The sequence below is a fragment of the Haemaphysalis longicornis genome, unplaced genomic scaffold (genome assembly GCF_048455015.1).
Source record: "Haemaphysalis longicornis isolate Haplotype H1 unplaced genomic scaffold, Haemaphysalis longicornis Haplotype H1 scaffold_9, whole genome shotgun sequence".
NCBI classification, from domain to species: domain Eukaryota; kingdom Metazoa; phylum Arthropoda; class Arachnida; order Ixodida; family Ixodidae; genus Haemaphysalis; species Haemaphysalis longicornis.
This window is the reverse complement of record NW_027526460.1, coordinates 3,315,870-3,330,732: the sequence shown is the minus strand read 5'-3', so window position 1 is coordinate 3,330,732 and position 14,863 is coordinate 3,315,870. Positions and strand designations below refer to the sequence as shown.

Below are 14,863 nucleotides of genomic sequence, written 5' to 3'. Positions count from 1 at the left end.
GCGTGCGTGCGTGCGTGGTACTAGTTTTTCTTTCGGACGAACATCACAGCGGCGACAGCGCTGAGGCCGATTTCGGAACTATGCGCACTGTGTAGCGATGCGCGCGGTATGGCCGGACTGTATCCGCGGCCGTCGGAGGCAGGGTTGCCACTGGTGGCGACTTTTCGCCAAATTGGCGACTTTGAGCGGCCCGTGGCGACCGAAAATCACAAATGGCGACATGGCGATTTTATGGCGAATTTCGGCTTGGGACTCTCGCTCCCCCACTTCTCTTTCTCCGTCCGTCCCGACGGCTTTGCCCAACGCCACCTAGAGGAAATTCTTTCCAGTCTAGGTGGCGTTGCTCTGCCTAGTCGGTTTTGGTTTGATACGGCCGCAATACCTCTGCGCGTGATGCGGTCATGCGGTGTTCGAAAGTTGCAGTCGTCTCTTTCATGTCGAGGCGGCGGCGTGGGGGTTGGCATCGGGGTTCAGAAAGCGGGACCGTAATGTCGATCGTAATTCTGGACTTCCGAAGAAAGTCGCGGCCCAAAATCACGGGGACACTCTGGCTTGGCAGGCGGATAAAACGACATCGACTCCTCCGCCCGTACCATCGAACTGTCAACCTTGCGGCGCCGCCGGCACGCGCCACACCACTGGCAAGGCTGAACACTGCTCGGCACTCCCTGAGGCGAACAGAACGCTGTTGCAAGACGTACAACATTTCGTCTCCGAACAAAGCGCTAGCTCTCGTGTCCAATAAAGCCGGGATTCTCCGCCCGCAATGACGACACTGATGAAGGGAGCAGGCCCTCCGACGGGGTAACCCGGGCGGCCTAGGGAGGGGCCAGAATTACTTCGGCCGAACGGGCTTTCCCGCTCGGCCGGCACCTGCGTTTCCCAACTGCGCCGGCGGCTGGGAGCAGTTGCGCTTCGTGGCCCTCTTTTCTGCAACGAAAACAGCGCAGCCCACCACGGGTATTCCCGCGATTGGCATCCCTTGGAGTGTCTCCGCCTGCCGCCGGACCTGCGAGTTCAGGGCGGTTGTTGCAGGCTTTTTCCTGGCATTGGCCGTGTGGCGTCCGTAAGTGCATGGGTCCAAAGCTCGTTCGCTAATTTCCAACAGACCTTTGTCTTCCGCTCCGACTGCGTGGGCGGCGTCCGGTGGGTGGCGAGAAAAAGAGGAAGCTCCCTTCCACGCGCAGCGGGGCTCGAGCCCCGCTTGCCGGAGAAAGAGGGCGATACGCTAGGGAAGCGAGTATGTGGCCCTGTATCCGCTTCGCCTCAGCGGCTCGCTCCTCCAGGTCGCGGAACCGAGCGCCGCGCAGGTACGCCGCAAAAGTGGGTTGCGCCTGCCTGATAACCCTCTCGACGTGTTCATCGTTCAGGGCTGTCGGTTCGGCGATTTGATATAGCTTCTCCATACTCCGCACAAACACTAGGAGGGATTCCTAGAGAGCTTGTGTGCGCAGCTCCAGTTCACGCCGCGTCCTCCGATGGCACTCCACTGGAAGAAATTAGCGACGGATTGCCGCCTTGAGTTCAGTGGACGTGGCGGATCGGTGACCGGCAAGCTGGTACCACTGCGCTGCTCGCTTCGTAAGCACGACTGGCACGACACGAGCGAGCATATCGCTGTCGCTGAGTCCCAAGTGAAGTCGGTCACGCTGATGGTATCCTCGTAACCGCGGTAAACTGGTATTTCCAGCCTCACCAGTGGCCTTGACAGCTTCGGTGCCTCCAGGGAAACCTTTAGAGCGCCTGAAAGGGACTCGATCAAGCTACTGGCTTGCTGCAACAACGAGGTTGCATCTCGGGGAGCATCTCCGTTTGGAACGACTGCGTGCGCGGCGAGGGGTCCGTGGCGGGGCGAGAAAATTCTCGCTGGTCGTTCGGTGGCTCGGCGGCCGGATTGTGCGGAGATTTCGTGCGCCCAGCCCGCTGGTGTTGGTGAGTGGCGCTTACCGAGCCTCCGCTGCCCCCGCGTATGCTACGACAGCGTACATGGTCTACTGCCGCGTTGCTTTCGAAAACGGGTGGCCTGTGCGACAAGAAAGCCTCTCTAGTGCGACCCAGGCCTTCAGCGGCGACGTAGCCGGTGTGAAACGGCGCGGGGCCACCGCGCGCCCCGATAGTGGCGAGTACGGAGCGCACAAGAGTACGGAGACCTTCCGCTCGAGCCTCGAAGAGCAGCGCGCTCCCCAAGCTATGGTTGTGCTGGTTGTGCCACAGTCTTACAGAACAGGGAGGATTGCTGCACCGCGGCCGCGGCCGCCTGCGCGCAAACCGCCGCCAAAGTGGGCTTTTCCCGCCAAAGTGATGATGATGATGATGATCAAAGGCCTCCCCTTTGAATCAACGTAACGGCATGCGCCATCTAGCCTATCTTAGTAACTTAAATTTAGTTAACCCTCAACTCAGATTTCTTTTTAATACTGCCCCGCCGCTACCCCTGCTTGGGATGACACTTTATCGACTTCTCTGCTTTTTTTCCACCAATACTACAGCCGCTGCTTACTCCAGAGTGGGCTTTTCCTGCGGCGCCGGCTAACGGCTAGTCGAAGAACCAGGCATTATGAAGCGTACCATACGACTGGCATTGAATAACATGAACGTTGCTGATTTTTATGGGGTTATACAAAATTGGGAGCTTTTATTTTTAGGCGTTGCCGTAGATATTTAGTGTGGCGATACTGTTGGCGAATTCTAAAGCAAAAATGGCGACATTCGGCGACTTTTTGCTGGCCGTCTGGCGATATTGACCCAAAACTCAGTGGCAACCCTGGTCGGAGGCTTCGCGCCTTGAGCTTGGGATCTTTCGCAGCTATTAGGACCTTGGATTTATCTACCGGACGAAGAACCGCTGGCGGGAAGTAGAGGTAAGCCATTAGTTACTCGTATTCTTGTCTTGTGTATTTAACGAAGCAGAGTTACTCTCGGTACTTCGGTCCGCGGAAGCGGTTAGTCCTAACGTTTTCGTGACTGATTTGGACCGTTGCTTAGTTTTGAAGGGCGGCTTTTGTACCCGTGTGCAAACAGCGTCGATTCTTGCACCGTTTCAATCCCTTTGATTCGTGAAGTGTTGGTATCCTTGCGGAATGTTTTCGCAGGTAGGAAGTATGGTCGCGCGAGTAGTCGCAGCGCTACGCTGTACTCTTAGCTCGGCGGCTAGGGTTAGAGTGGCGGCCGTGCAGTAGCTGTGGCTACCTGCGCGGCTCCAAAGAATTGCGTACAATAGGCTGAGTGATAGGAGCGCGTCTAGCGCGTGGTAGTCACTAAATTACAATAATTTTAGTGACCGCCGCGCGTACAGCAGCAGACTGAAATGCTGTAAGTTTTTTTACGTTTTGCTTGATGGCAGGATGGACGGAAATGGGACTTTTCGGGGCGTACTCACCGCACTGTTAAGGGGTAATTACATGCGTCTAAGGCGATGAGCGACGCGAGAAATTTCACTCAGTGTGTACGGCAAACAGGTATTGTGTGCGACACAGACAAGCGAAAATTTTTTACACAGGCCGCTGACGGCGGCGACAGCGGCAGGCGACGGGCCGTCGCCGTCGCGGGTTTATTCCCGGACAGAAGCAGCCCACAAGCGAGGGGCAGCAACGACGACTAAGGGCATTGGCAGCAATGCATTACTTTTTTTCGTTTGTCGCTGTCGCCCACACTGTTTGTTGTACTCATTACATTACTTTTTTCGCGTCGGTTGTCGCCGTCGCTCGAGCGTTCGAGCATTCTGATCGTTCAATAACGAGCCTATTGGTTCTCATCAAATGTTGCGATCTGCAGCGTGCATGCAACGAAGCGTACTCGAGAATGGAGGCTATATGACCCATTAGCAACTTTTCCACGCTAGTCTTGTGAACGTATAATTGGCCCTACGTTGCAGTCGGCTGAGGACAAAATCCAATGCAAATTATTCAGGGATTATAACCTTACAAAAAGAGTTATGTTTCCTTAAATTTTGTGCAATGTTTTTATACCGGGAACGATAGCGGGGTAAACAGTTGAAGCTACGGACACGTGAGCACTAATGGGTTTGGGGCGCAGTGCGTAGGCAGACAGCTGTAGGGCGCGCTGTCTGACATGACATTGGCCAAGTGGTACAATGAGCGTGGTGGCATCCAAGGTCACCACATCCGCATCTAGACTGGTTACTGCGCCAAGCAGTATGGCATTCCAATACGGGTTAAGTGCGTGCTCTCGGCGCAAAAACTAATCTATCACCCAATAAACTTCATTTAACGTTGTCAAACTCGTTAATATTTTTTTCATTGTAGAACTTATCTTTGCTGTCCCCCTCTTTCTGTCTATGTAGGAACCACGGGAAGACGCTACTTGCCCGAAGATTTTTTAATTTTTTTTGAGAGAGAGGGACAGATCCCCGAGGCGTCAGCAGCAGTGGCCATCGCATTCAAGACACTTCTCCTCACACCCTTGGACATCGTGGATGGGTTCCCATTGCTACTGTCCGTGTTTTGGCCGTTCATTGTGTAATACGCTTCAAAGGCGAAGCGCACCTTCTTGCTTCTGTAGACGTTACTTTGGCTCAAGCACGGTGCCCTGGTCGGTGCTGTTCTGGAGGCCGCCACCAACATTATGAAGCAGTCAGCTCGAACGTGTTTGTTTTTAATACCAAGTTATGCCTTTTTAAATCTTACTAGCGCATCCTCATTTGAGAACCACCCGCCTAAAAAACCCAGTGGGAATGTTTCCTGCGGTTTCCTATTGTACCACCAAAATATATCTGTTGCAAAGTTGCCGTGTCAATGGCTTTGTATCTTTGTGTTGATTGCACCTTGTAATGCGTTAATAGTAATCCACGCTGAATTGTTTGTCCCAGATTTTTCTTTCGCAAAATTTATTTGTAAATATTTTTTGTGTGTGCTAAATAAGAGCTGGCTTTTCCAGTCCACGTGAAGCACTCACTGATGTACTAAGGCCATTTTGTTTTATGTTAATACTGTTAACTATTCTCCCACTGCTGTATTTCTACTGACGCTTTTCGTGCTAATGCCAGTACCTTTTTATTTGTGGATGTTAATGTCATTTTTATCGTCATAATTTAATGTTTGTATTTCAGTGTTTTCAATTGCTTTGCTGCATTTTTATTTGTGAATTTTTCTTGGATGTGTCCTAAATAGGCGCTATGTATCCTGTGTCCATGTGGAGTAGGAACCGTTTTTATGGCGTGATATTTTAATTCCCAATAAATTGTATTTTGTGTTAAATTGCAGAATGAACCGATTGTTGTGGTATTTTGAAAAATAAAGTCTGAGCTTGTTTTTTCTTCTTTTCCATGTTTCAAAATAGCTTGTTCTGTTTTGTTTGCTTGTAACTGCCTATAGTACCATCGTGGGGGAGGGGGTCTAGTAGCAGGCGGAGCGAAAGCACGCTGCCTCGCGGGGAATAGCAGAACGCTCTTGAGGCGTAACGAGATGCTTTCCAAGAGAGAGTAGTAGTACCCGTCTTCAGTATCCGGGAACGCCGCCAATAGAGCTTATTTACGCCTAAAGGGAGTGACGGAACGCTGCCTTGGAGATGGCATTGCAATTCCCACACAGGGTTCAAGTACTCCGCTTCGAAAGCAGCAAGTAAATCCCACGGGGAGTGTTTCGCCTCTCGTTCGGCCGCCACGCGCTACTCCTCGGAAGAGTCGCCCAATGCTTCCAAAGGGAGTGAAATATGGGACAAAAGTTTTTACTCCTAGACAGAGTGCCCAGCACTCTTCGATTTCTTAGAGTGAAGGGCAAACTCATTACCAGGGTTCCGAAATAAAATTATGACTAGAAAACCATTAGACAAGCAAATCCAGAAAAACAAGGAAAGACATTGCTTTGAAAAATCGGCGTAGCTGGCGCTTCGCAAGAACCGCTTTTTAAGGTACATTGCTGCGGTAACAATGTGCGCCAGGGAGTTGCATAACAGGCAAAAATAACAGTGCAAGGCAAACGACCATACGTAATACGTACTTCCACAAAAACCTCACAGCAGGGGCTAATAACCAATGCCAATTGCTTTTACTTCCAGTGCAGCCATGCTTTCATATCACACGTGGCCGCTATTAAATGTACACATTAGCACCCAGTTGTCTAGCACTTTAATATGTGGACTGGTGGCCTCTGGACGAGTTCTGGGAAGGACGGTTCGCGACAGCGCGAAACCCCCCCACGTCCCCGCACCCCAGTGCTTTCTCAGTGTCATAATGATCAATTCATTCTTTGCACGACCTATGAAAGATCCAAACCAAGGGCACAACGCCGGTCGCTTCCCGACATTTTTCTCGGTGAGTACGCAGAACTGTAGATGCAATACCTGAAAAACTCGTTGCATGTGCGCCAAGATAGCTTTCACATGTGCCAAACGCATGACTCTTCCGTAGACACGGGAGAGGTTGTGGTTCTGCATCTATACGTTCTAAATTAATGAGCGACTTCTCTAAATGTGCGCTGCGAATTGCAGTGCCAGGAATTAAGTTTATTTGGACAGCACGTGTGTGGCATACACACTAATCTTTTTTACACCCTTATTGGCCAAAAAGTGCTTAAAATCTTGTCCAATGGCGTACACTTTTAAAAGGTGTTTTGACTAAAAAATGGACGCCATCCTGCCTTATAATCATTACAGCCTCGTCATTGAATAAATACGTGCGAGGGTGGACTTGTACATTTTCTATGAACGGAGGATGTTTTTTACCTCACGGTGCTTCAAACAATATGTATATGGGCCTAATTTATTTACAACTGAATACCCATTTCACATTCCTCTAAAGTCCAACAAAAACCGAGGGTGTTAAGTCGGTGCCACCCTTTTCGCTGCGAACGGTGTGATTACACCCATGACAAAATAAGGGTGTTGGGACCCAAAGAAAAAAGGTGTCACCATTTCCCACTACCCTTATCACACCTATACAACACCTTTTTAGAACACTAGGGTGCACCCAGAGAATGCAAATGGGCGTTAGGACCAACAACAAAAACAACATGCAACACTTTTGGGTAACCACTTGCGTAACCACTTTGCAACACTTTTCTCGGCTTTTGGAGAGGATTACAGGATGCAAAAAGTTTAGTGTGCGCATCCAGGGCGCTATTTTTTTATAGCTTTCAAAAGAAATTAATTCGTTTTTATACAAGCAAATCATATATACAATATGCAAAAATCGTGAAATCGTGTTATCATTCTGCTTTATTCACGCCACATTTTTTGTTTAATAATTATTATTAAGGATAGAATTTTCAGGGACTACCACTGATTGGTGAGCTGTATAATTATTGTGTAACAACTGGTAACACCACAGCGATAATTTTATTCTAATATGGAAGGGGCCGTTCTGCTTGAAAAGAGACGCTATTGTGGTGGACTTGACCATCTTCCACAACCGGTGGAGTGGGAGGAGGGATGCATTGTTTTTCACAGTGTTCAAAAGTCAGTATATGTCCTTTGTAATCATCACTGTATACAATCAAATAACAAACTCCCATTCCACACCCTTTCAACACCCTACAGAAAACCTAGGGTGTTGCAGTTGGTCGCCACCCCTTTACCACACAAAATTTTTGTAAGGCTTCAAATTAGGGTGTTGGAACATAAAAAAATGGCGCAATGACCTCTCACCACCCTTATAACACCTACACTACGCACCTATGAGATTTCGGTGCACGTTAAAGGCCCCCACGTGGTCAAAATTAATCAGGAGCCGTCCACTACGGCGCGCGTCATCGCCTGCGTTGCGTCGGCGCATTAAATCCTACCGTCAGTCAATACACTGCGCCAGATGTATTGTTCTAAAGCAACCGTTGAAATTACGTGTCATCCTCTGAAACCTAGCGATGCCTGCGCATGGCAGTTGTCGGTCGCACTGGCGGCGAGTACCTCCTCATCTCCAAGAACCTTCTCAGCATCATAATGGCCGATGCACACACAGCGCTTCAGGCAAGAGAGCCACGTGCGATGCGCTCGCGCGCTCTAATGCAAGCTTGCGCAACAGCTGTTTACAGCAATGACCGATAGCTATCAGTAGAGTTTTCTAAATGCGCATGGTTGTTTCCAAACACAGAAGCGGTATACCAAATACGAAGTTTTGCGCAAATCCCGGTGGTACTCAAGGAGATGAGCGTGTATTGTTGCCACTCACCTTCGTACACGTTCGGTATCTGCTTTTCGAAATAAACCAGCCCTGGAAGCTCCTTGACTCCGTATTCCTGAGCCATGGCTGTGTCGGTTGTCTTGACAAATTGAATCCCATGGCGATCCGTGTCGTCGTCGATATTCTCCAGCTCGTCCAGGACGGTTTTACATTCTTCACAGTCGGAGCCTTCCGAATCTGCGGTAGTTAAAAAGTGGCCACTTATCAGGACAGGATAAGGGTGGAAACCGAGGCTAGTCGATACGCAATTTTCAAAAGATGAAGAAAGCTGGATGGGCAAATCAAAGAAGACAGGATGACAGGTCACTCTGCTTACAACATTAAGCATCGTGCTTACTAGTATTCACCCTGCTTACACCCTCTGTCCTATAGCTACTTTTTGCTGGTTTTATTTTTAGGGCAAATGAGCTAACTGGCGAGAGTAATTCGACAGTGCCATTGCTCAAATTGAGAAAGGTGAGACAGAAAATAGTCCATTCTGTGCGGTTTGTCAGCGCAGGATATTTGCACATTAACAAAGTTTTTTTTTGGCATGATGCAGGAAAGTAATGGGGTCACCACAAAAATTCATTCGGCGAACAATCTCACCAAAATGACACAGATTGAAGAGTATGCCATGAGAAGTTCTTGAATCTTGCGCCAACTGACTCAGCCGTTTCTCAAGCAGTCGGCCAAAAATCTTTATTGAACGCGAGTAACCCGTTTGGCAAAGTGGATAGCTTCATTGCCCACGAAAAGGTCTAAACGTGTACGCACTGACGAATGTGAGATGTGCACTTGGTCGGTACGCTGTAACCACTAACACTGAGAACACGATAACCCTGTTAATAAAAAAACCAGAGTTCAAGTACTCTGTGCCCATGGAACTGTCAAAACAGTTAGCTCATCACTTGGTTCCAATGGCTCCTTTTAAAAAAAGAGAAATTGCGTGTATTGTTATTGCTAGAGTTCGTCGATTGTGATAGCTGCAAATTCTGGAGTTTCGAACGATCCTTTGTGCTTGTCCGCAAGTTGAATACTCAAAGCAACTGAAAAAAAAAAAATAAAAAAAAAACATTAGGCTAGCTTGTGCTAAGTGACCATGTAGAATATTGATTACTAAATTCTTCTTTCCCTTCTTCTGCTCCACAACTTCCCCAGAGCTGAACTTTAACACGCAGCACTTAATCATCGCGCCACACACCCGTCATTGACTTTCAGCGACGACTAAGACAAAGGTAGTCTTGCCCTTGAATTGAAGAGGACATTTATTCTGACTCAGGCAAAGTATTAGTGTGTGCATCCATTGAGAACCCATACTGCGTGCAGTTGGTAGACCGAGCGCTCTTTCTCTGGTGCCCATAAAAAGCAAGCGTTCAAGCTCAAGTCAAAATGGTTGGCTTTAGTAAATTCTGTGTTCAGCCGTGAACGGGCTGCGGATGAGCTATACATTCTTATCTGCCGTGTGACCTTTCCACTTCAGTGCCACACCTGGTTCTCGCTGTCTCAGGCTGTGAATAATTAGCAAGAATACAAGTTGAAGCACGCATAGTTTAAAAATATCTCAAATAGTAATCGGTGGGTTTTGCCTTTGCAGAAACTTACAGAATAAAACGGCGAGGTATTGCGCCGCCTTGATGAGTTTCTTGAGCCCGTCGCCATCCACGTCCTCGATGATCTCGCTTCCGGGGTTCTTCTGCAGGAGGATCCACTCGAGAATGTGTTCGCCGCTCTTGAAGTCACCTGGAGGGACGAATCACGCGAAATCGTAGTAAACGTTTAGACGACGGGATGCCACATGGAGGAGCAAAAAAAAAAAAAAAAACGCGAAAGGTTACTGACCGGCATATATCACAGGCTCCTTCTCGTCGTTGCGGAAAAAGAGAATTGCGGGAATGGCGAAGACGCCGTATTTCTTGGCCAGTGCCGCATCGTCGATCTTCACCATGTTAACGCCGTGCGCGTCTGCATCATCGTCTATCTTCTCCAGCTCCTCGAGCACCTTGACGCACTGTTTGCAGCCTGACTTGCTATCTGCAAGCAAGACACCCGTGTTCTTCTCCACTAGGCGTGCTCCCTTGGCGCTATTAACATTTACGTTTGCAACAGCCTCACCAGGCGATCATTTGGATAGGGTCACCTGCTACACTGTGAGTAAGGTTTTCGGCTCAGTTTTGACATAACTTAAGGATGCACCAGTAAAAGTTCGTCTCGGTCAAAACACGTTTTTCATCTGCGCCTAAAAACAAGCCTAAAATTCAAAAGAGGCGGCCATAAACAAATACAGTGGAAACAGCACTTTTGCAATTATTTCATCGCAATATTGTCTCTTTCTCTGGTCTTCTGGAACATTGTTTGAGCATTCTTTGTGAAACCGCATGTTTATCGCAGAAAGGTTCATAGCGCATGTGGACGAGGACAAGAAACCAGAGTCACCACGGAGCGCTCTGTGGTGTCTCTGTTCTCTTTTCTTCTCCTCGTCCACATGCGCCATGAATTTTTCTGCAATGCGACACCGACTCGCCCAGGAATCCGTACTGACGTTTATCAGTTCGCTATGGGCCTGGCTTTAACATTAGACGGGTGTGTCCATTTGCCTTAGTTTTGTGGGCTATGCATTCGTTAAGGCTATGCATTCGTTAAAAATGAATAGTCTTATCGGTTCTGCAGTGGCCGACCGCACACAGTGTGTAGCTGCAACAAGGACTAACTCACAGAAGAAAACGGTCAGGTACTCAGACTTGGCCAGGATCCTTTCGAACATGCGCCTGTTCACCCTTTCGATGGCGTCATCCATTTCCATGTTCTCTGGATTTGTGAGCCACTCGAGCACTTCTTCCTCATCGAAAAGATCGCCTGTGCAGGGGTGGCGAAAAGGAAAAGGCGGATCCACATTGATTCCTTGATTCAAGGAAAAAAAAAAAAGACTTCCCGAGCAGAAAGCATTGAGCGTCCTTTGTTTAGGACACTTTCGCAGCTGTGACCCAGTGTGCGCTGAGTACGCGCCATGAGAGCTGCTCTGGCAAGGTCTGGCCAAACGGTATGCGCAGCTTCGTCAGGGAGCTTTTGGCTACCACGGGACATGAGGCCCATTCGCGCAGGCCGCGCACCCCACAGAGAACAGCCCATTCTGCTCCGCCACACTCCGGCCATCCTGGCCCCAGCAGAGGCCCCGTATCCCCGCTAGTCAGGCGGTTCCAGAGAATTATTTAGCGAGAAGGGCGTAGCTGTGGTAGAGGAGTTTCATCGGGGTGTTCCTTAGATAGCGTGAAAGAGAAGGCACATTCGGCAGCTCGGGTGCGGCCATTTCCCTTCCCGACACCCACTAGAGGAGGCTAGTCTGCTCTGCTAACGACTTAACAGCATTGCGATGCGGAGGCTGAAATAGTGTACAGGCAGTTATATGCTTGGTGGGGATAATTAAGAATGCTGGGTGAGCTGTGCGGTGTCTTTATCTCACTGCTGCTGCTGCGCATCGAATAGGAAAACGCTTCCTGCGCATCGACTCTCCCCACTTCTATGCTCCCTTTTTTTTCAAGGACGCAGCTAGCCTTGGGTGTCTGGTGAAGAGCCAAAGTCAACAACCTCGCATTTATTTCGATTTATCGCGAGCAAGGAGAAATAAAACAAAATATTGTTCCAAAGAAAAAAAAAATGGGCCCGACTTAACGCTTCTAAACCTAGCTATCACGAGTGAAAGCAAAGAATATGCACACAGCGTTTCCTGAAAGTTTGAATTCGCTTGTTCTTTCGCAGCCTGCCGTCTAGCTGTTAGATAATTGGGTTTATTCTTTCACTTGTGCTGAACGGCACGCACAGACAGCACCTCGGCGTGGCAGCGATGGCGAGACTGAGGAACCACGTACCGGCAAAGCAGCACTCTGGTGTGCGTGCATTGTGTCTTAAGCTTGTTCAGCCCAGTGTTTTCATGTATCGGTCATTGAACTCTTGCATGGAACCACAGGCACAGACGGCCCAGCCATGCACCGCTGGGTGATAAGGCGCACGGGCAGCAGCCGTTTCACCCTCGCCCAGTTACGTGCACGACCGGCTTTATACGCCTCGAGCGCGGCCTGTAGGGGCGCCACTGAAGTCCGGGTAACTATATGCCAGAACAGTTTTCAAGCACGAGACACCTTTCAAACACAATCGCAGAATCGCAAATACAAACAACCGAGAGGTGCCGAATATATGAACGCGAGCCCGCCGTCTGGCTCTCACCGACCCAAAGTTAGCTCAAGCTTCTGCGGGGCGGCGCTGGGTGTACTTTATTCGTCGCGCCCTCTGAGCAGTGACCGGTGCCTATAAGCATGAGTGCACATCTTTCACGACGCAGAGCCTTGGAATTACCTAACATTTTCGCGTGGCTTATATTCTTATAAAAGGCACAAGTTATTATCAGGTATTGGGTAATCGCATCCCCGAAATATATTTTTCTACGGCGCATATATTCGTAATGAGGCCGCATTCGTTGTCCGCGCTACAAAACAAAACACACCTCTCACTGTGCCAGTATCAGGTTTAAACGAGGCGACAATAAAATTCACTTGTGCCGGACGTATTCGGAGGTGACAGCGGTGGTATGCTGCTGCTGCCGTCGCCGACGCCCGTAATTACCAGCGACCGAGAAGGACGCAGAGCCGCGTTCCCGGATAGCTATTGTTGGCTAAACGTACTGTTTACTTACAGAGATCACCATAACAAGTTTTTTAGCACTTGGAAGGGCAAAAAGAAGCGAAAGAGAACCAAAACACTGCACGAGCCCCTATGGGTCGCGCAGCGCTAATCCCGTCAACTCCGCGGAGAAGCGGCGGCAGGCGGCGCAGCGATCGCAAAGCTCGAGGCGTATAAATAGCGACCTGCCCATCGCCACCGGAGATAATACAAGCCGGAGCGCCGAAAGACTGCCGCGTAGAGGCGGTGCTCTTCATCAGATTGGGCTAATGTTAATTTAATCCCCAAACTCGCAGCTTGGCTTCGCGCGCTGTGCGGCTGGTGACTCCTCGCATAAAAAGTAGCGGTCGTACCAATCAATGCCTGCTGTAAAGATCACTACCTATAATACCATCCAGCAACGAGAATTAATGGTTAAGTCTTTCGGCGCACGTTAAAGATCCCCAGGTGGTCAAAATTAATACGGAGTCCTCCATTACGGCGCGCCTCATCGCCAGCGTTGCGTCGGCGCGTTAAACCCTACAATCAATCCATCAATTAATGGTGAAGTCAATAGAACCGATTCTTTGCTATGCAAACGTCAACGTATACAAGTACGCTACACGGCTACCATTTCCGCTTGCGCGACTGGGATTCTTTATTTTCGAGTATTTTAGTCATGCGGAAAGTTTTCCGACTCGGTTTACACCGAGAAACTTTCTTTTGACGTGAAGCTCGTCTATGCACGTGCAAAAGTGCAAATGGAAGGCCCGGATTTGTATAAACACTCCGACAGGGCTCATCCGTGCGTGGAAGTGCTTCATTCTTGCTGGAAAACAATGTTTTTCCCGCAAAGGGAGCATCAATCGACGGCAACCTTTTCAGCGGCTGCGGCGCTTTCACCATAACGGAGCGCCGCGTTTGTAGGAGCTCGTAGGGGTATCCCGAAAAATGGCAAACTTGGGTATGGCAGCCGTAGCCGCTAAATGCTTGCGGTGAGAACCACAGTTGTCTTCGGGATATCTTTTTGAGCCACTGCCGTCGTACCGAAGCGATCGGAACCCTTACTTTAGGTTAGGTCTGTCGACGAGCCTCCTGACACGGCCACTCGATCAAGGCCGCACTCACACTCTCATCTAGCGGCCGTGCTCCATTCAACTATAACGTATACAGCCTTGGTATCAGCAGGTATCAGACATGCAGCAAAAAAAAAACACTATTCATGCTACTGCTACACTGCCTGCACACTGAAGAACAACAAATACTGCGCGAAAGATTTCTGACGCACACATTTTGTTTTCTTATATACTCGTGCGTCGTAAGTCAATGGGAATTGACCACACGCTGAGTTTCTTCCCGTGTTTTTCTTTTGTTTCATTATATTAAACAGTGCTCACAAAGGGTGCAAAGTGTATCATCTTGTTATTTTTTTCTGTTGAATTTTCTTCAGTAGAAACGTGCTGAATATTTTGGGGGAGTTTATTCTTTCAGATGCAAGCGTGCTATCGAACGCGTGGAACGCCATGAAACGCATTGGCAAATGGATAGCAGCTGTGGAAACTTTTTTGCGGACGAAATCCGAGTGGCCGGGTGCGCGTTCGGTGGACGCCGGCCGTGTGCGTGCTTTCGCCAGCATAGCCAAGTGATAATTTCGCATCAAAAACACTTATTTGAGCCCATCGTCAAGCCCACAGAAGGCTTGCACGTGACCATGTGGGAATCGGCAAAGGCTGAGCACAACGGACCAAGAAAACCAAGTAACAACGATGGCAGGCCGAGCAAGCGCGTGTACAGAGGGGAAATGAGGATTAAAAGCAGCACCAGCCGGTGCTGTGGCAACGGAAAGAACTAAAGAAAACCAAACAAGCAATAACAAAATCGGCACGCAGAATCTGCGTGCATGGGCAGGTCGCTATCTATAAAGCCGGTCGTGATTACGTGGTACCGCATCGGCGAAGGCCGGAGTAAGCGAAGCAATAAGAAAGGCGCAGCTATCGTGCTGCCCTTTGAATTAAGTTCATTTGGGCGCGATGAATGACCTTGAAAGAAGTAGCGTAGTGGAGCTTTCGCCGCTCGACTAGAGTCTTGAGCGGCACC

At 49.3% G+C, this 14,863-nt stretch overlaps 1 protein-coding gene across 4 annotated transcripts in view; it reads right to left on the bottom strand.

Annotated features, from left to right (window-relative positions):
* Hlk (hulk) overlaps positions 1 to 14,863 on the bottom strand; it is a 169,239-nt gene that overhangs the window by 18,338 nt on the left and 136,038 nt on the right. For all 4 annotated transcript variants that reach the window (XM_077683866.1, XM_077683867.1, XM_077683869.1 and 1 more), the window contains exons 23-26: positions 10,829 to 10,969; positions 9,956 to 10,147; positions 9,719 to 9,856; positions 8,123 to 8,311 (exon numbers count right to left, since the gene is read on the bottom strand). In XM_077683866.1, coding sequence (XP_077539992.1) covers positions 8,123 to 8,311; positions 9,719 to 9,856; positions 9,956 to 10,147; positions 10,829 to 10,969 — 660 coding nt within the window. The remainder of the gene's footprint in view (positions 1 to 8,122; positions 8,312 to 9,718; positions 9,857 to 9,955; positions 10,148 to 10,828; positions 10,970 to 14,863) is intronic.